At 36.1% G+C, this 19,516-nt stretch overlaps 6 protein-coding genes across 9 annotated transcripts; 3 read left to right on the top strand and 3 right to left on the bottom strand.

Moving 5' to 3' along the window:
- Nucleotides 1–767: 767 nt before the first annotated feature.
- Nucleotides 768–3,550, bottom strand: LOC106304613 (oleosin 5). 2 transcript variants are annotated; one of them, XM_013741012.1, is made up of 4 exons: nucleotides 3,241–3,550; nucleotides 2,350–2,632; nucleotides 2,158–2,251; nucleotides 768–1,421 (listed from the first exon to the last, which is right to left on the bottom strand). In XM_013741012.1, exons 1-4 carry the CDS (start codon nucleotides 3,501–3,503, stop codon nucleotides 1,360–1,362), a joined length of 702 nt encoding a protein of 233 aa, XP_013596466.1. In that variant the 5' UTR covers nucleotides 3,504–3,550; the 3' UTR covers nucleotides 768–1,359. The 2 variants fall into 2 exon arrangements, with proteins under 2 accessions (XP_013596466.1, XP_013596465.1); XM_013741011.1 differs by lacking the exon at nucleotides 768–1,421 and having other exon boundaries at nucleotides 1,786–2,251.
- Nucleotides 3,551–7,692: 4,142 nt separating this feature from the next.
- On the top strand, nucleotides 7,693–8,713 carry LOC106301884 (ethylene-responsive transcription factor ERF104; the record flags this gene model as incomplete). Its single annotated transcript, XM_013738368.1, is given in 1 exon segment — nucleotides 7,693–8,713. A coding segment is annotated over 1 exon segment (771 nt). The 3' UTR covers nucleotides 8,464–8,713.
- A 506-nt stretch (nucleotides 8,714–9,219) lies between these two features.
- LOC106305782 (ethylene-responsive transcription factor ERF107) lies at nucleotides 9,220–10,253 on the top strand. Its single transcript, XM_013742165.1, has one exon. The coding sequence runs from the start codon at nucleotides 9,422–9,424 to the stop codon at nucleotides 10,016–10,018; it is 597 nt and encodes a 198-aa protein (XP_013597619.1). The 5' UTR covers nucleotides 9,220–9,421; the 3' UTR covers nucleotides 10,019–10,253.
- Nucleotides 10,254–10,412: 159 nt separating this feature from the next.
- Nucleotides 10,413–13,411, bottom strand: LOC106305780 (ATP-dependent 6-phosphofructokinase 4, chloroplastic). 2 transcript variants are annotated; one of them, XR_001263058.1, is made up of 13 exons: nucleotides 12,993–13,411; nucleotides 12,819–12,865; nucleotides 12,692–12,731; nucleotides 12,555–12,617; nucleotides 12,197–12,493; nucleotides 12,068–12,121; nucleotides 11,928–11,996; nucleotides 11,712–11,841; nucleotides 11,568–11,608; nucleotides 11,278–11,476; nucleotides 11,116–11,203; nucleotides 10,878–11,032; nucleotides 10,413–10,788 (listed from the first exon to the last, which is right to left on the bottom strand). XR_001263058.1 is itself a non-coding variant. In XM_013742162.1 (13 exons), exons 1-13 carry the CDS (start codon nucleotides 13,251–13,253, stop codon nucleotides 10,621–10,623), a joined length of 1,599 nt encoding a protein of 532 aa, XP_013597616.1. In that variant the 5' UTR covers nucleotides 13,254–13,411; the 3' UTR covers nucleotides 10,413–10,620. The 2 variants fall into 2 exon arrangements, 1 of the variants encoding a protein (XP_013597616.1); XM_013742162.1 differs by having other exon boundaries at nucleotides 11,116–11,164; nucleotides 11,252–11,476.
- A 105-nt stretch (nucleotides 13,412–13,516) lies between these two features.
- On the top strand, nucleotides 13,517–15,991 carry LOC106305779 (pentatricopeptide repeat-containing protein At3g53360, mitochondrial-like). The gene is made up of 2 exons (XM_013742161.1): nucleotides 13,517–13,685; nucleotides 13,768–15,991. The coding sequence occupies exons 1-2, from the start codon at nucleotides 13,623–13,625 to the stop codon at nucleotides 15,922–15,924; spliced, it is 2,220 nt and encodes a 739-aa protein (XP_013597615.1). The 5' UTR covers nucleotides 13,517–13,622; the 3' UTR covers nucleotides 15,925–15,991.
- Nucleotides 15,992–16,209: 218 nt separating this feature from the next.
- LOC106305781 (putative kinase-like protein TMKL1) lies at nucleotides 16,210–18,275 on the bottom strand. Of its 2 annotated transcripts, none has more exons than XM_013742163.1 (2): nucleotides 17,645–18,275; nucleotides 16,210–16,890 (listed from the first exon to the last, which is right to left on the bottom strand). In XM_013742163.1, the coding sequence occupies exons 1-2, from the start codon at nucleotides 18,168–18,170 to the stop codon at nucleotides 16,328–16,330; spliced, it is 1,089 nt and encodes a 362-aa protein (XP_013597617.1). In that variant the 5' UTR covers nucleotides 18,171–18,275; the 3' UTR covers nucleotides 16,210–16,327. The 2 variants fall into 2 exon arrangements, with proteins under 2 accessions (XP_013597617.1, XP_013597618.1); XM_013742164.1 differs by having other exon boundaries at nucleotides 16,210–16,881; nucleotides 17,645–18,274.
- Nucleotides 18,276–19,516: the final 1,241 nt, after the last annotated feature.

Genomic DNA, 19,516 nt, shown 5'->3' with positions numbered 1-19,516 from the left:
GAATATTTGAAAGAGTTGTGTCCAAATGGATGATACATATATATAATAATATATATATAAGTTCGTATAAATTATTTTAAATTTATATTCCTTTTTTTACAAAGTACAAATACATTCATATAAACAAACAACTAAAGAAACTGAATAATCTAAACAATAAATTAGAACATATAAACAGTAAGAATGTTTATGTGTATACATAAGGTGTCCAATCCGGTAAAACTGAACCAATTAAACCAAACCGACGTACATAAAATATGGATTTGGTAATACCGAATATATCAAATGTATTTTTAGAAATCACAGTAAATAGATATGGTTTGATATATAAATTGATCAATTAATTATAGTAGTATTATCATATGTAAATTATATAAAATAACTAATAACATAATTTATTTTATTGATATGATTTCACACATAAAATGTTGATTTTAGTAATTTAATATTTTATATTAAGTTAAAGGTTTTTTTTATCAAATTAAAAAAAAACATAATTTTTACCTTTTTGTTGACAAATATATGTACTAATATTTAGTTATTTAATAGTATTATGGATTAGTATTTTTATTTTTATTCTAAAAAACTACTACTATTATTAACTTATTATGTTTACTTATAATTTAAATAGTAAAAATAAAATAAAAAATAGTCTATTTAGAAATCAAAATATCTTCATGTTATATTAAAATTGATATCAAACCATATAAAGCAAAATTTACAAAAAAAAATATTATAAAAGATAAATATATTTATGGTTTTTGGTATAAAATCGAATAAACAAAAAATTGATGGTATATGAGCCGAACCAAACTAAAGTACGCATGATTTTAATATGGTTTAAATTCTTTATAAACCGAAATACCGAAAACCAAAAAAAAGAACCGAAATCGAACCGATATCCGGATTAGACATCTTTTAAATAAAAGTATCATAAATAAATCATTCACAGAAAATGACACCCGTGCGGGCGCACGGGACGAAGCACTAGTGTTTGCTTATTTGGGAAGATTATTTCCAAACAACATCCGAATTTTATGGTTGTTTATTTTTCAATACAAAAAATATTGCAAATTTGGAGCCCTAAATAAGAAGCAGCATCGCTTTCTGCTGTTTTTTTTTAATTTTTAAATACAAACACGCGTCGCTTATTATCGTCGCCAAAGCGCCGCAGGAGCTCTTTTTCTCACACTCAAACTGTAGCAAGAAAGAAGGAAAGATTTCTCTCGCGTGAGGACCGTTCATTCATGGTTTTCTAAAATCTCACTGAAGTTCTTTAACATAAACTAAGCATTTGATCTTTGAGTTTCCAGTTCTTGAGAAAAAAAAGATTGATCATTCTTGACGACCATGAGATACTTATGGATCCGTCGGTAGCTCCTCATGAACCATCAAACTCTTGTCCTTTGAACTTTTTCCTTCTAAGAAATTAATTTATATTATAGATTTGCAAGAAAATTAAACATAGGTTGCACCGTGTTTGGAGTCTATAGAAAGCGCAATCCATTGACATTGGTAGGTTACTTAAGGGGAGAAAAAGGTTTAGGGGTTGAGCACCCCCACATCATAAAATGTTTTCTTTGTCTTTAAAATTTGTTCTCATGAAAGAATAATTACGTATAAGAAGATATTGGTGGTTCCTTATGGAGCTGACGAACGACAGATCTTTTCCCCAAATTTGTAAAGGTTATTTTGGTTGTGTTTTCCTTTTTGATGTTAAATTTATGCGGTCGTAATGATAGTGCAGTCTAAGCAGCATATAGAGTTGATATACTGTTTTCTAAATATGATATAAAATGAGTGTTTAATATGGTGTGTACATGTTAACTTAGAATTCCTAGCAACTTAATAAAAAAAAAAAATTTCCTAGCACCGAAAGTAGATGCATTCATATAGTTGATATAAATACCCAAACAAGCAAGTAATGTTGGTATATAGAACAAGTTGTATTTCTCATATGATGATTTAGCGTCATTGTGGATATTATAATGTTATTACTCGTTAAGATGCTGCATATAGTTGTTTTGGATAGATGTCAATGTCATATATGAAAATGGTTTATGTATTTCTTGTCGCGCGATGTAAAATATTTATATGCAAAAGCTCCTACACGAGGAACTTTTTGGTATTCTTTCATAAAAATAGATTGTACCTTACCAGGATCCATGGCAAATCCAAGTTGATGAGATCTTTTCAAAATACCTGGACCGCTTCGCTTGGAGCCAATTGAATTTTGCCCCATCAGTAAAATCTACGTACGATTAATTTATACACCAAATGAAAGGAGCACTGAATTGATGTTACGCGTAAATGTGAAAGAAAAATAAATAAACATCATTGTTATAGTACCTTTGATATCTCGGAGATTAATGGCCCTTCTTCCGCATGCTTGACTCCCAGTGATTTATCTTCCTCCGCTGGATTATGATCTCTCTGCGACAATTTGTGTATCTCTGACGGCTTGTATTCCTCGGCCTTGTCTCTTTCGGTCGAATTAATTTCCTCGGCCGTCTTATTTATTTCCGGCGGTCTTTCTTCATCCGGAGGTTTATCTCCTCTCGAGAGCTTCGCAATATTATCCTCGTTAGGTCGAACTCGCGCATGCATAATAGATCTAGAGTACTCTTCTTTCCTATAAGCATCTCACACATCCACACAAGTTTTACAAACTTCAAATATATGGTAATCTACTTACGAACGGGGTCACATAAGGCTGACTGCATATCATGGGCGGCATACGTTCTACCGAATCATATTAATGTTAAACAAAGCAAATCCTATGGGGTAACTAAAACCATTATTTGTTTGTAAACCATTATTTGTTAGTTGTTACAATGTTACTACAACAAAGCGGAGGCTATAACAAACGAAAATATAATGAATGTTGTTGTTTCTAAGAAAAAAATAGTTTACTTCTACCTATTTTATTAATTATCTATTTAAATATTTAGAAATCAAAATCTACGTACAACAATTTATATGATGCTTAAAAAAAGAATTTATATGATGCCATATCAATACATATGTTTGTTATACGTTGTCTGTACGTAATGTACCAGCCTAACCAAACATGTCATGAATCAATGAATTTATACACGAAACAGACGTATAAATGCGCGTATATATAAATCCCTATTTATATTGAACATACGTATAGAACTCAAACCCGCAAAATGTTTCAAGTTGTTTAATTAAGAAGAGCTATTTAGTTAATATTTTCACGATTAAATTTTTGATTACTTAATTAATTCCTTGTAGAGCCAGACGAAGAGGGCGATCGCTGATGCTCCAAGCCTACCAGAAGCTAAGAACCCCGTCACCAAGAAACTCGAAGTGATAACCGCCGTTACGAGAATCGGGCTAAGAACTAAAAAAACCGGGGTCATAACCATTAACACCACGGCCGTACCGGCAAGTGCTAAACCGGTGAGAATCATCAGAGGCACGGCGGATATACCAGCAACAATAGCTAGCGGTATATCTTTTGTGCCAAAGAAATGCATTTAGTAATAGAATTTTTATACGATTCTGAGTAAAGAGGAACTAGGGTCCAGCTTTGGAGGAGAAAAGTATAAGGTCTACGTGTACGACAAGTGTCCGAAGACGATATTTCCATGCATGCAATTGAGACATTTGCGAATGAAGTTCTTCTACGACACGTCAATTCGTTTTTTCTCTTCCGTTTAAAACTAAATTAAGCAGAATATTAATCTAAGTGATTATCTTTGTTAAATTAATTACCCCTCTGTTTCATATTAAGTGTCACTTTATCATTTTTTCTTGTTACAAAAAAGTGTCATTTTAGAATTTTAATGCAACTTTCGGCTTAAAATTAATTATAAATGCATTGATTTTATAAATAATTTCATTTATCTCAAATATTATTGGTTGAATATGTGTAATTTATAAAAACTTTAATGTATTTCAATTATTTTCTTAATCTGTGTAAAAAATATCAAAGTGATATTCTTTATGAAACGGATGGAGTATATTTTAAACTTAGATGGGTTGTTATAGTTATTTATGTGAGTAGTCATGCAACATATGCATCAATTGGCCTCTCTTCTTCGACTACATTCAATCCTAATATTTTGGTCCTAAAAATTCATATTGAATCTGCCAAATTTAAAACATTTGGTACTATTTGACATTGTTTTAGTTTCTCAAAAGTGTGTCATCTAAACAGTTTCCATATAATTTTTTAAAAAATTGAAATGTATTTACGTTTTTATTAACTATCAACATATTTTATAATTAATATCAAATCTAAATTAAATATGAATTATACCGGAAATTTGTAAAATGACATTTTTGTAACCAAAAAAATGTCAAGATAATACTATTTGATACTTCTTACGTTTGATAAAAAAAATTCATTTTAGCTTTTTTTATTTTGTTTCAAAAAAAAATATCATTCTACATTTCTAATGTAATTTTTTACATTAAATCTTTTTCTTATTCTTTTAAATGACCAATAATTGTTTGGTTAAATCATTTTATTTAATAATTATATAATAAATAAAGATAGATCAGTATATATTTTTATTAATCTGTATGAAATGTGTTAAAATGACATTTTTTATGAAACAGTAAAAATATTATTTCAACTCAGATCTTTTTAGTGATTACTAATAAATAAAATGTTAATCTTGGCAAGTTGAAGTGGAGACACCTTCGTGGAGCCGACGAAATAATTAATATTTTAGCCGTGGCCGTTGGCTTTGACAAGTGGTCGCGCCTTAGTCATAATGGTCAGAAAATTCAACCATTCATTTCTCGGATGAAACAAATTCAACATTCAATATGTTGATATTCCAATGGTAACTTTTCTTTTGAGAAAGCATTCCTTTAGTATTTAAGTTTCCAGATTTTGCTGCAACCATATGTGGTGAAACACCAAAAACATGGTATTTTAGTTTTCAGATTTTGCTGCAACAAATTCAACATTCAATTCAATATGTTGATACTCTTTTTATTTTAATTTATTTGATGTTTAAGAAAACATTTTTGTTGTGAAATAAATAAATTTCTTAGTATTTTAAATAAAATTTAATATTGCTTGAGATATGTAATTAATTAAATAATAAATTATTTTTACTGATTAAATTAATTCTCACTCTGTTCCTAAATATATGATATTTTAGGTAAAACACACTTATTAAAAAAGTTACTTTTTATCTAAAAAGTATCAGTAAAATTTTAAAAAGATGTTTTTAGGAACAACTTATTTTTAAGATAATTATTTAAAAAGATAAATACATAACATTTGTAAATTTATAGTTGCCGCCCATGAACCTTAAACAAAGTAAAAGAAATATAGTCAATTACTAATGATAAGAATAATCTATATTTTGTTTGTTCATCACTCTATAATGAAGTGAGATGTAGAGTTGGATTGAAGCATTTTTACTCCATCATCCATTCTACTCCATTTTAGAAGAAAAATAAAGTTTTACATTGGAAATGCTTTAGTAGGGGTTATTGGTTGTTGTATTTTAATAGATTTGAAAATCCGAACTAAATCTAGTGTTATTGGTTTTATGATTTTCAAATCTGTATTAAAATCATGTGTTATTGGTTTAATGATTCATAAATTCTATATCAAATCAAGTGTTATTCAATCGCACGGATTTACTAATATATTTGATTTTATATTGGATTTGAATGGATTTTTTTGGATTTTTTAGTTAAAAATACAAAGACTCAAATCCGAGAAAAAACCTCCGGATTTGCATATTTTACTTGGATTTATAAATACTACATGGATTTCTAAATCAATCAAAATATATAAACCAATAACACCTCTTTAGTGTGAGATTATTGGTTGTTGTATTTTAAAGGATTTAAAAATCCGAACTAAATCTATTGTTATTGGTTCTATGATTTTCAAATATGTATTAAAATCATGTGTTATTGATTAAATGATTCATAAATTCTATATCAAATCAAGTGTTATTCAACCGTACGGATTTACTAATAAATTTGATTTTATAATGGATTTTTTTGGATTTTTTTGTTAAAAATACAAAGACTCAAATCCGAGAGAAAACTTTTGGATTTGTAAATACTAATCCGAAATTTTTTAAAATCTGCATATTTTACTTGGATTTATAAATACTACATAGATTTCTAAATCAATCAAAATATATAAACCAATAACACAAAAACTACAATGATATTTGTAGTAATTATACCATTGAAAGACTCCGGCATGCAATTCTTCTCCTTTTATTTTTGCAATTTTTTTTTAACATGGCAATTTATATTCTTGATATGTTCTTTCCTTTCAAGCTTTGATCTTGCTCTGTTCTATTTATTTTAAAGATATTAAATTATGTTATAAATAATAACATAAATATGGATCGGGTAGAAGCAAATACAGAACCAAAGCAGGATCAAACGGATGATTTTTCAGTCACTGATGTTGGGTCCCTCCTAGATGGAGAGGACCAATTGGGGTAAACTTAAGAAATAATTAATTTTCCCCTTTGGCACTTGACACAATAATAGAGTTTTGACAAAAAGAAACAAAAGAGAGAGAAAGGAGAAAAAAAAGAGAGAGAAGGAGAAAACTCGTAAGGTGATTTCAAGACTGGTTTTGGAGGGTCAAACGGATCCTGATCGGGCTGATATTTTGTGGGAAGCTTCTTCGGTCAGTAGGTTAGAGGTTCACCGAAGGGATTTGGATTTCAACGGTTGGATCTTCTGTTGTCTGGGTTTTCTTGAAGCTGGTCGCCATAGTTCTTCAGCAGAGCAGTCTTGGGTGTTTGGTAAATCCAACGGTGAGATCTTCTCTTCTTGAGCTGAAATTTGGCAGAGGTATTGTAGACTTGTTTATCTTGGATTTTTATGGTTGGATTAGTTTCTGGAAGCCGGAATCTTTGTGAGCTGAGGTCGTTTGGTTGCTGCCGGTGTTGAAGCTTTGTGTTGTTCTCTTGTTGTTGTTGTTTGTGTTGGAGATAGCTCTTTGTAGCTAGACTCTCTGTTCTGTTCAGGCTGTTGAACAGGGAGGACGTGGTTGTACTCATACCATTTATATAGTGGATTTTTGAGTGGACTACGGTCCCGTGGTTTTTCCTTCTTACATCGAGGAAGTTTTCCACGTAAAAATTGTGTGTCTCATTTAGTTATCGCAACTTTGATATCTTGCCATCGTCGAAGTATTTTCCTCGTAGGTTCGCACAAGGTCAGGGAAACACGACCATTAGTATTTCCGCTGCACCGTGTGACTTTCCCCAGACCAAATCAGAATACATCAAACTTCTTACAGTTATATGTTATAAATATCCATATGAAAACTTCACCTAAAATCTCAAAACTCCTGCGAATAAACCAAAAAGCTGAAACTCTGTATATTTAAAAGTCTAAAAGAAGTCATCATGATAACTTGATTAGTACTATTAAATGACAAAAAGTCCATGTTGAGGGAAAAAGACAAGAAGGAAAAACAGAAAAGAATAAAACGACGAAATTTAATAGATAAAGAAACAAGTCAGAGGTCCACTACAATTCCAAACAAACACAAGGTAGTATGATCGTTCTCGGTCCGATCCACGAAACTCCCTCGAACCCTCTCTTACTTTCTGAAGCTCCCACCACTATATATTACCATATTCCCCGTCACTTCACACTTCAATTCCACACATACACAAAGATCAAGAGGTTCAAGTAAGTTATTAAGGAGTACTGAAGATGGCAACTAAACAAGAATCTTTAGCCATCGAATTCATAAGCCAACACCTTCTCACAGATTTTGCTTCCACAGAAACCGAACCTTCCAGTTTCACTCTTCATGAAACTGGCCCATCTCTCTTTACCAGCCAAGTTCACGACTATCAATTAGAGACAAGCTCAACAACCATCAACAACCAGAACCATAAACCAAACTCTACTCTTAACCGACGTAAACCACCCTTACCGAACCTATCCGTTTCAAGAACAGTCTCTGGTACGGTGAAGAAGACAGAAGAAGAGGAAGGGGAAGAGGAGAGACACTACAGGGGAGTTAGGAGGAGGCCATGGGGAAAATATGCGGCAGAGATTAGGGATCCGAACAAGAAAGGCTCTAGGATATGGCTAGGCACTTACGACAGGGCCGTGGAAGCTGCAAGAGCTTACGACCAAGCGGCGTTTCAGTTGCGTGGACGAAAAGCAATCTTGAATTTCCCTCTAGATGTTAGGGCTACGTCAGAAAGTTTTCTTGAGGAAGGGGTTAATGGGAAACGTAAGAGGGTTAAGAGTTCTCCGGCCGTGGAGGAGGATGAGAAGGCGGTAGCTGTTAGGGTTAAAGTTGAGGAAGAAGAGAGTGATACCACGGAGACAACGGAGGCTGAGGTTGAAGCAGTACCTTTAACGCCGTCAAGTTGGATGGGGTTTTGGGATGTGGGAGCAGGAGACGGGATTTTCAGTGTTCCTCCGTTATCTCCGACGTCTCCCAACTTCTCCGTTATCTCCGTTACTTGAACCTCGGACTTGTCAACGCTTGATGACGTTTTCACTTACGTCACTCAAAATTTATTTATTTTTGTAATGTATACGTATAAGCACTAGTGTACAAATATCAAATTAGTAGTTTAGTACCAATCATTTTATTTATTAATTTTTAATAGGAAAATTATGGATGTTGAAAATTTAAATGATACTTTGTATTTGTTCATGTTCTTATAAATTCATTGATTGTATAAAAATATACTTGGTCATAAGTTTTAAGCCATATATTACTCCCCATCTGCTAAATAGTCAATAGAGTATAAAACATAAACAAGAAAAATAACTAAAATAATGTTTAAAACACAAGAATTAGTTTATCAAAGTTAAGAATTTCAATATTTCAATATTTCAATAGTAGAACTACACTAATCAATGGATAGTGCCGTCTAAGATTATCTACAAAGCATCCTCAAAAGGATGTAATCAACATTATCTTACATATTATAATAAAAATTAAGAGAGTTAATTTTTTATATTCGCAAGAAAAAATAATATTATTACTAGGTTTGGAGTATAATTTGTCAAGCAACTGAGCAAGAAGGTAGAGTTTGGTTTATATATGTGGAGCCCTACAAAGTTAAGTGGAAAGAAGAAAACATCAAGTTGCTTCAAATCATATATACTAGCAAGTAGCTAGCAAAGACAACCCTACAAGAAAAGCAATTTGATCAACTTGGCAAAAGATCTTTTAACTTGTCTCCATAAATGGTTAATGGATAAGACTAGGGGCTCACACAGTAAACCAGAGAGACAGATAGAGAGACATGTGACACCTCACACCAAGTTTGTCAAACACATGTTTATGATTTTTTGATTTTTTGATTTTTTTCTGTCTTTATAAACACAGAAGATAGATCAGAACTTTCCTTCAAAACATCACTTGCAAGACTTTTCTTCTTCTGTCTTGTCTGCCAGCATAAGAAAATAAAATATGGCAACTATTGAGAAAAGCTCTGATTTGGAGAAGCATCTCTTTGAAGACTTGATGATCCCTGATGGTTTCATGGAAGATTTTGTCTTTGATGACGCTGCTTTTTTCTCAGGACTCTGGTCTCTAGAACCCTTAAACCAAGTTCCTAAACTGGAGCCTAGTTCACCTGTTCTTGATCCAGATTCGTATGTCCAAGAGTTTCTCCAAACGGAAGCAGAATCATCATCATCAACAACAACAACAACTACAACATCACCTGAGGTTGAAACTGTCTCAAACCGGAAAAGATCAAAGAGAGCTGAAGAGACAAGGCATTACAGAGGCGTGAGAAGGAGGCCATGGGGCAAATTCGCAGCAGAGATTCGAGATCCGGCTAAGAAAGGATCAAGGATTTGGCTAGGCACTTTTGAGAGTGATATTGATGCTGCAAGAGCTTATGACCATGAAGCTTTTAAGCTCAGGGGAAGAAAAGCTGTGCTCAACTTTCCTTTGGACGCAGGAAAGTATGATGCTCCGGTCAATTCTTGCCGGAAGAGGAGAAGATGCGATGTACCGGAGCCTCAAGGAATAGCTACGAGCAATTCATCATCAAACTAATGGGACTAATGATGCTTTATGTTTAATTAGTATAGGTAAATATATATAAGCATGTGAAGTATTATGTATAGAGCCAAGAAGATGTTGGATTAGTGTAGTTAATGTGTTTTGCAAAGTATGTACTATGTGACAATGGAACTTGTGTGTTCTTTCATGGTTTAAAGAGCTGTAGGATCAGTGTGAGGTATTAATTGGTAGTGATGCCCAGAGAGTATGAATCAAAGAATTGAGTAGATATCCAAGTTGTGCAAGAGGGACCAGAATTATAAAAAAAATGTACCCTAGTGTTGTCTCATGGTTGGGTACAAGTCAGCATTCATTTGCAAATCTGACAAGGAATTTGAAGGACCACACGCAACAGCTAAAAGATGGAGGAGAGATGCACAAGTTGCAGTATTAAACTAGCAGAGAGATAGATAGATAGAGAGAGACAAAAGATCCGTGTGTTTACATCTAAATTGAGTACTATTATTGCGAATAAGCTATAACCAAAGAGTTCTTGTAACCAATGAAATACTCCATGGTTGTCGACAAAGAGATATATCTTCTATGCATATGGTCTAGCAACAGTTGATGATATATATAAGGTGGCCTGTTTCTAGCTAGATAGAAGAGATCTTCATGTTATCAATCTTATCTTGAGTTTCCATGTCGATCACATTCTGCAACGCTCCTGCACCAGTCAAGAAACTCGGTTGATTTGTTGATGCAAGAAGTCTAGCCCACATCCTATCCGTTAACTTCACCGTATTGGTCACTTCTGTCACTCGCTGCACAAGTACAACATTGTCACTCAAAAAGTCATTGAATTATTATATATGACTCCTCAATGATTAAGTAAAAATTGTGTAAAGCTTACAGAAATAGGGATGTAAGCATGTCTGCTGTTAACTGGTCCAACGGTGAAACCTGAGTACCCAGCCATTGCTCCATGAAGTGCACTTTGAGCAAGAAGAGTGCAATAGACATTATCTGACGCGTTACTCGGAATTGCTCTTATCATATACGTCGGATCTGCAATAACAAAAAGTAAAATGTGTTCAATGAATAAGATCATTAACAAGACAGAGACAATGAATCTGAAGATATATATATACCTATGTACTTCATGTTTATAGTCATTTTCCGAACATTTGTGAAATGATCCTGCAACGTTGTGTTCACAAAAACTCATCTCGAATGTTTCTGAAAAAAAAAAAACAACAACAAACAACTTAGAAACCATTTTCTAACCTTAATCTGTTGAGTCAACCACAGACCAACATCAAGCAAGAGTCTATTTCCTGACGCATCTTTAGTTTCAGAAGCACGCATGCTTTGAGCAACATAGTCCTGCCCAGCTCCTTCGGCTATCACAATAACCATGTGGCTATTCTCTTTGAGTCGTTGTTCTACAAACTCAAACAGCCCACCTTTTCCTTCAAGGTAGAATGGAGACTCTGGAATCAGGCAACAATCCTGCCCACATTCCATTGTTACTAACGCCACTATATAGAAGAAACTTTAATTGTGACAATTTTTAACAATCAAAAAGAGTGTTTATTGTTACCACATCACGGTTCGCTAAAGTTGCAATCATTGCAATAAAACCTGCAGAAAATTTGTACCAAAAAAATTTTTTAACCTTCAGATTCACAAAAAAAAAAAAAAAAAAAAAAAAAAAAAAAAAAGTAGAGACCACAAGAATATTCACCGCTGTATCTGCCCATGAGTTTAACAATACCAACTCCATTCTCCACGCTCTCCACTTCTACATGTGCAGCATTGATAGCTCTCTGAGCTTCCTCAACAGCAGTGTCAAACCCAAAGGATTTGTCAATCACCTAAAACATTGGATGAAGAAGAAGATAGATGTATAAGAAACTCCATACGAGATCAAAATAGTCCTCAAAGATGAAAGACTTCTTACAGCAATATCATTATCAATTGTCTTGGGGATGCCAGAAACCGCCACCTGAAGCCCACGCCTCTCCACTTCCTTCACAATTTAATTACTTAATGTTACATATACACAACAACTACTAACAAGTGATGATGAAATCAAATCACCTGGTAAATCTTCTCTGCACCCTTTTGAGTCCCATCACCTCCAATAATATACACCTGAAAGCTATGGCTTAGTCCAAAGACTAGCCTAAATAGAAGAAAAAAAAATGGTTATTAGTTTATGTTAACTACCTGATTTATTCCTCTATCTTGAATGTTATCAACAATCTTGGCTGTATCATGTCCTCCTCTCGAGGTTTGAAGAAAAGTGCCACCACGTTTATGAATATCATTAACCACTTTAGGCGTCAAGGTCATAGTGTTTTTAGAATAAAAGCCTTTATATCCTCCCTGAATGCCGAGAATATTACTGACTCCATACATATTGTTCAATCCACATACAATCTCCCGTATAACCGTATTAATCCCAGGGCACAAGCCCCCACACGTCACTATGCAAGCTTTTACTTCATCTGATCTAAAGTACACCTGCGAAAAAAAAAAAAAAAAAACTTAAAACAGGTTTTATATTAAATTCAAAAAAACATACTCTTTCTCGAGGCCCTGCTCGCCTAAAGTGTACTCCTCGCTTACTTCCCTTCTGGACTACAATCTGAAAGATGAAGAAGAAACTTGAGCAAGCAAAATTAAAGAAGAAGCTTAGGGGATAAAAACATCAAAGCTTACGTTTTGTGGAACCACATCTTCGGAACTGACAAAGGTTCGCCTACAGAAACAGCCATAAAGATTACATTACATTACAAGGCAATACTAGTTTACTTACTAATGCCATGTAGAAAGAAGTTTAACTTACTTAACAATGGCGTATGCTTGGCTTTCCTTCAATGGATTTGGGTACGACTGTGACATCAAAAACAAATTAACCCAAGAGAAAAAGTTATTACCTTTAAATGTAAAAACTCATTACAGACATACCATAAAGCTTCTTCTATGCACTAACGAGACAGAAACAGGAAAGTAAGATTACCGGCAAATCAGGGAGGAAGGTTGTCAAGTGAGGGACGTCTTCTAGCACAAACCCATCGTCTTCCTCTGGTCTCAACCCATCTGAGCACTGAGCTCTGATGAGGCGGTTACGGTGGGAGATTCGAGGAAAGACTGAGACTTTCTTCAGCCTCAAAGCAGGAAGAGGGAGACGAGGATGGAGGACGATGGAAGAAGAAGGGATAATAAGTGATGAAAGGTTAGGCTTTGTAGTTGACCCAATTAACGAAATCGAAGCTTCCATTCGTACGTACGGAGAGAACAAATCCGAGATCGTGGGACTGAAACAGCTTAGAATCGAATCTCCGTGTAGAATTGATTTTAGTGGAGAAAACTAGTAAAAAAAAACAGATCTTTAATAGAAAAACTAGTAAATTATATTGTTGTCGTTACTCGTTACACAAATTCAAGAGCTTTCTGATATATGCGGGAAATGGATAAACAGTTCTGGCAATGATTATAAAACTCAGAAGACATACAAAACAAAGAAAACCCTGCCGTCCTTATTAAATATGATAGCACTGCTTGCCGTTTTATAACCTTTTTAGTTTGTTGAACGTGTAAAATCTCTGACTCCTTGCCGGAATCCTCTGTTACTGACAGAACATCTGAGATGAGCTCCTCTGTCGGGATATCGTTTCCTCTGACCATTAAACTACCAGAAACCCCATCATCTGTAAGAACTCTCTCTTTCTCTGTACTTCTTATCTTTAAAGTAGCTTCCTTTTTTTCATTCATGACGAGATCTCGTGTTCCAGACAGGAACCTCATCACAGATTAAGCTAAAGCCTCAAGAAATCTCAATCTCATCATCTTACCCAGTCACATCACTGACAGAGCTTTTACGAGATGCTGCAGATAAAAACTCTCTTCAAAAAACGAAATCGATTCACGGGATCGTCACCAAATCTCACTTTACGTCGAAGTCCTTGACGTTACTGTTGAATCAAATGGTCATCGCGTATTCAAAAACCTCAGACTTCGGCTCTGCACGCCAGGTGTTCGACGAAATTCCCCACAAGAGTGTTTTCTCGTGGACCGTGTTAATAGTCGGAGCTACAGAGAACGGGTTTCACCGCGACGGGTTTGGCTACTTCGTCGAGATGCTCTGCTGTGGTGTTTCCCCCGATGAATACGCTCTTTCCGCTGCAGCGCAGGCGTGTACTTGTTGCCTGGACGGCGTTACTCTCTGTGAAATGGTTCACGCTCAGGTTGTGATCCGCGGGTTCTCGTCTCTCACGTTTGTTAACACGTCTTTGCTTAGCGTGTACGCTAAGCTGGGGAGGGTTGGGGATTCCCGTAAGGTGTTTAGCTCCATGGAGAGTCGTAACGAGGTTTCATGGAATGCGATGATATCAGGGTTTGTGTCGAACGGTTTTTACTCGGAAGCGTACGTTAGTTTCTCGAGGATGCTGGAGGAAGGGATTAGACCGAACGTGCCTTGTTTTATAAGCGTATCCAAAGCTATTGGGAAGCTGGGAGATGCTGAGAAAGGTAGATACATTACTCGTGTTGCGTTAGAGATGGGTGTGCAGCCAAACATCCACGTGGGAACAGCTTTGATTGATATGTTTGCGAAATGTGGATGCTTAACCGAAGCGAGGTCGGTTTTCGAGTCGAGTTTCTCTGGATGCGGAGGAGTGAATTTACCGTGGAACGCTTTGTTATCTGGTTATACAAGTTCTAGGGAGGGAGAAGAAGCGGTGTTGCTGTTCCTTAGAATGTGTCGGAACGATGTCAAGCGAGATGTATACACGTATTGCAGTGCGTTGAATTCAATTGCTGACATGAAGTCTTTAGAATATGTAAAGCAGGTTCATGGAATGATCGTGAAAGGTGGGGGAGAAACGACTGGTGTGATGAGTCTTTTCAACGCCTTGATGGATGCATACGCCAAATGTGGTGAGCTTGGAGCGATGAGGAAGCTTTTCGACGTTACTAGAGAGGAAGCGAACCAGATCTCATGGACAACGCTTGTGACAGCCTACTCTCAGTCTTCTGAATGGGAGGAGGAAGCACTAAGCGTTTTCTCCCAGATGAGAGAAACGGGGTTTCAACCGAACCAGATTACGTTTTCATCTGTGCTTGCATCATGTGCTAGCCTCTGTTTTCTTGAATACGGGCAGCAAGTACACAGCTTGACGCTCAAAACTGGCTTTGCTACAGACAAATGCGTCGAGAGTGCTCTCATCGACATGTATGCGAAGTGCGGTAGCGTGAGAGACGCAATCAAGGTCTTTGAATCTCTGAAAGACCCTGATGTCGTCTCGTGGACCGCCATGATATCTGGATACGCCCAACACGGCATGGCTAAAGATGCGCTAAGACTCTTTCGAAAGATGGAGGAGCTAGTTTTTCCCAAACCAAACTCTGTTACGTTCCTATGTCTTCTCTTTGCTTGCAGCCACGGAGGACTAGTGGACGAAGGCCTGAGGTGTTTTCACTTGATGGAGGATAAATACGGGCTCGTCCCGGAGATTGAACATTATGCTTGCGTGGTTGATATCCTGGGGCGTGTGGGACGTCTATCCGAAGCATGGGAGTTTATAACGAAGATGCCTATAGAGCCTGATGTGAAAGTCTGGTCGACGTTGCTTGGAGCGTGTAGGGTCCATGGGGACATTCAGTTGGCTAAGATTGCGGCTCGAAAGGTTGTTTGTTATAACCCGGAAGATTCAGCTGCGCTTGTTCTCTTGTCAAACGCGTACAGAGAAGCTGGGAATGTTGAAGCTGAGTTGAGTGTAAGGAATGTGATGAACTCTCAAGCCATGAGAAAAGAACCTGGACTGAGCTGGATTACCATTGGAGGTCAAATCCACAAGTTTTGCTCTGGGGATCAACACCATCCCCAGAAGGATGATATATACAGAGTTTTGAATGATTTGATGGAGAAAATAAAGAGTAAAAAGCATTGAATAATAATCTTGCTGCATATACTGCACACAATGCTATGAGAAACAACTTTAAGGACGTTACATTCAAGAAACTGTGTGTTACTTTCAAGCCATTTGATGATGTTCTTGGGTTTACTGAAGGCCTTGTGAAGTTCCTTGAGTCCCTTGTTGGCATCTGAAAATATCTTCCACTATTCTGGAAGTCCTGCCTAAGCAAAATTTCTTCTGTGTAAGTATCAACAGTCTAGAACATGTGATATGTATTGTATCATCCCCTGGTGAAATTTTGTTCAAGAAGGCTCTTTCTCCCCTGAATCATCTGCTCTACGCTGTTATCGATGGTGAAAGTATCTGAATGATTGAAAGATTCAAAACTTTCTCTTGGCTTGTTTGTACCGCAGATTAGTCAGTTTGCTACTAGGCATCATTTCTTGATCTCTTCAAGTTTCCTCAACACTTGCTTGAAGCTCGGTCTAATAGAAGGCGATGGAGAGCAACAAGACATCGCCAGCTCAATGTATTCAAGAACATACTCTTTGGTCACATCTTCCTCACCACATCTGCCAAGAATCTCAGAACGGCACAAATCCAATAATTTCTCATGGTCAAGAACAGAACTAGTAGTTGAACTCTTGTTCGTTGGCAGTTTACTCGAAACCAACTCAAGCATGATCACACCGAAACTGTAAACATCGCTCTCCTTGCTCACTTCCTTCATCTTAATCAACTCAGGCGCTTTATACCCTTCTCCAGCTGAAGCCTCTAGTATCTCTTGCCCAGCCGCAAGATTCAAGAGCAAATGCAAGCCGAAATCAGAGACTCTTGGCCTAAAACTCTGGTCCAAGAGAACGTTTTTGGACTTGAGGTTCCCGTGAACGATAGGTTTCTGCATTCCTGTGTGGAGATGGTCAAGAGCTTTGGCTATTCCAGTGGTGATGCTCAAGATGTTGCTCCATTTGTGTGATTCAAGTTCTCCACCTGCCAAAACTATGCAATTTTTTAAGCACATGGTTAATAATACTAATAGAAAACTAATGACAATGCTTTTGCTGATTTCGATGTTTTTTAAAACGAGATCTATAAAGTTTTTGTCTTTCATGGCGTAGCATAAGAAAGTGGGACGTGACTAAAAAAAAGTAGTTACCGACAAAAGATAGATCAATAATTGTAGTTTTAGGATCAATAAAGATCAGACCATTTCGTTTAGTTTTAGGATCATTACAGTTACCAAATGAATTGATGCAAGTAATACTCACTCGGTTTCACAATTATAAATTTTTAAACTTTCTCATATTAAGAAATAATTAATGCATAATAATAAATTTTGATTTTTTCTGTTTGATCAACGAATAAATTTTGATTTATGTATAGAAATAATTGAGATAAAATAACTTTAATTAGAATTTTTTTCAATTTAACAAAAAAAAATGATGAACTATGCATAAAAAATCTAACAAAACTATTTTGTATGAAACAATTTTTTTCTCAAAACATTTATACAAATGGACGGAGTAGAAGATATTGATAACGGTAACTTTTTCTTAAATGCATTGATAACTGTTTTACCATTTTCCCGGGAAACCGAGAACTCAGGAAACAAAAGCAATACACAGAAATCAAGAACCAACGAGAAGAGAGAACACAGATACTAAAAAAGTTATTTACTTTTCTTCGAGAAAAAAAAAACTAAAAGTTTGCGTCTTTAATCTTTTTGCGTTTTGAGAAGAACAGAGAGACTTACATCTAATGAACTCGGAGAGATTCCCGGAGGCGAAGAAGGGATGAATCATAAGCTTCTCTCCTCTGTTTCCAACGTAGAAACCTAACAGAGGAACCAAGTTATCATGTCTGACAAATCCAAGCGACTCGATGACGCCATCAAACTCCTCCGGATCCGATCTCACTGCACATAAAGGTCGAAGGAACCTAAGAACTCTGACTTTCCCACTTCGCTGCAAACTCGCTTTGTATAGTGTTCCGTAGCTTGATTTGCCGATGACTTCTCCGGGAGCTTCGAGGATGTCGCAGATGGTGAGATCTTCTCCTCCTTCGAAGATGACAAGCTCCTCCTCCTCCTCCTCTGTTTCTGACCCGGAGAAGTCTTGTTTCTCGTAAGGAGATTCAGCGTCGTATTGGAGTTCATTGGACTCTGTTGTTGTTCTTCTTCTTCTTCTGCAGAGGATGAAGATTAAGACGATGGAGATTCCGATCAAGAATGTAGTTGGTAGAGATACTGCAAGTATCAGTTTTAGCAAATGCGTTCTCATCTCATGGGAAAAGGTTTCGTTCTCTGTTTTTGGGTAGTAAAATGAGAGATTTAAAGCTTGATTTATTTTGAGGAAAGGTTTCCTTTTTTAGTTGAGAGAATAAAAAAATGAAAAAGCAAAAAAAAAAATATGGAAAAAACTAATATTTTTGTTCTCAGTAGTGTGTGAAGAAAATAAAATGATTAGTGTATTTAAGGGAAAGTTAATTCATATAAATGTAGATCTGAAAACATGTTACTTATAGTTGTATTAACGTGGACTTGTGTCTTATTTTCCTTGCTATTATTTTATTCTCCTCTCAAGTTCCCAACCAATTGCATGTGTTTATGACCTACTGATATCCAATTTGTATTAGGTCAATTTATTGGAAGGACTAGTTTACTCTCTTGTAGTGTTAGACTTGCTAGAACTAGACGTGGAAAATCAACAAAGGAGAATCAAAATGATCACGGACAACACGATTTGTAATTGAATTATACTTAGGCATGATTAATAAGTCGTCCAGATGGAAGACTTTCCAGACGACTTAATTAAGTCGTCCGATAAGTCGTCCAGCTGGGAAGACTTTCCAGACGCCTTATTATAAGTCGTCTAATAAGTCGTCCAGATGGAAGACTTTCCAGACGACTTAATTAAGTCGTCCGATAAGTCGTCCAGCTGGGAAGACTTTCCAGACGCCTTATTATAAGTCGTCTAATAAGTCGTCCAGATGGAAGACTTTCCAGACGACTTAATTAAGTCGTCCGATAAGTCGTCCAGCTGGGAAGACTTTCCAGACGCCTTATTATAAGTCGTCTAATAAGTCGTCCAGATGGAAGACTTTCCAGACGACTTAATTAAGTCGTCCGATAAGTCGTCCAGCTGGGAAGACTTTCCAGACGCCTTATTATAAGTCGTCTAATAAGTCGTCCAGATGGAAGACTTTCCAGACGACTTAATTAAGTCGTCCGATAAGTCGTCCAGCTGGGAAGACTTTCCAGACGCCTTATTATAAGTCGTCTAATAAGTCGTCCAGATGGAAGACTTTCCAGACGACTTAATTAAGTCGTCCGATAAGTCGTCCAGCTGGGAAGACTTTCCAGACGCCTTATTATAAGTCGTCTAATAAGTCGTCCAGATGGAAGACTTTCCAGACGACTTAATTAAGTCGTCCGATAAGTCGTCCAGCTGGGAAGACTTTCCAGACGCCTTATTATAAGTCGTCTAATAAGTCGTCCAGATGGAAGACTTTCCAGACGACTTAATTAAGTCGTCCGATAAGTCGTCCAGCTGGGAAGACTTTCCAGACGCCTTATTATAAGTCGTCTAATAAGTCGTCCAGATGGAAGACTTTCCAGACGACTTAA

This window comes from Brassica oleracea, chromosome C7 (genome assembly GCF_000695525.1).
Source record: "Brassica oleracea var. oleracea cultivar TO1000 chromosome C7, BOL, whole genome shotgun sequence".
Lineage (NCBI taxonomy): Eukaryota > Viridiplantae > Streptophyta > Magnoliopsida > Brassicales > Brassicaceae > Brassica > Brassica oleracea.
The sequence above is the reverse complement of the archived record's forward strand: the minus strand, read 5'-3'. Positions and strand labels throughout refer to the sequence as shown.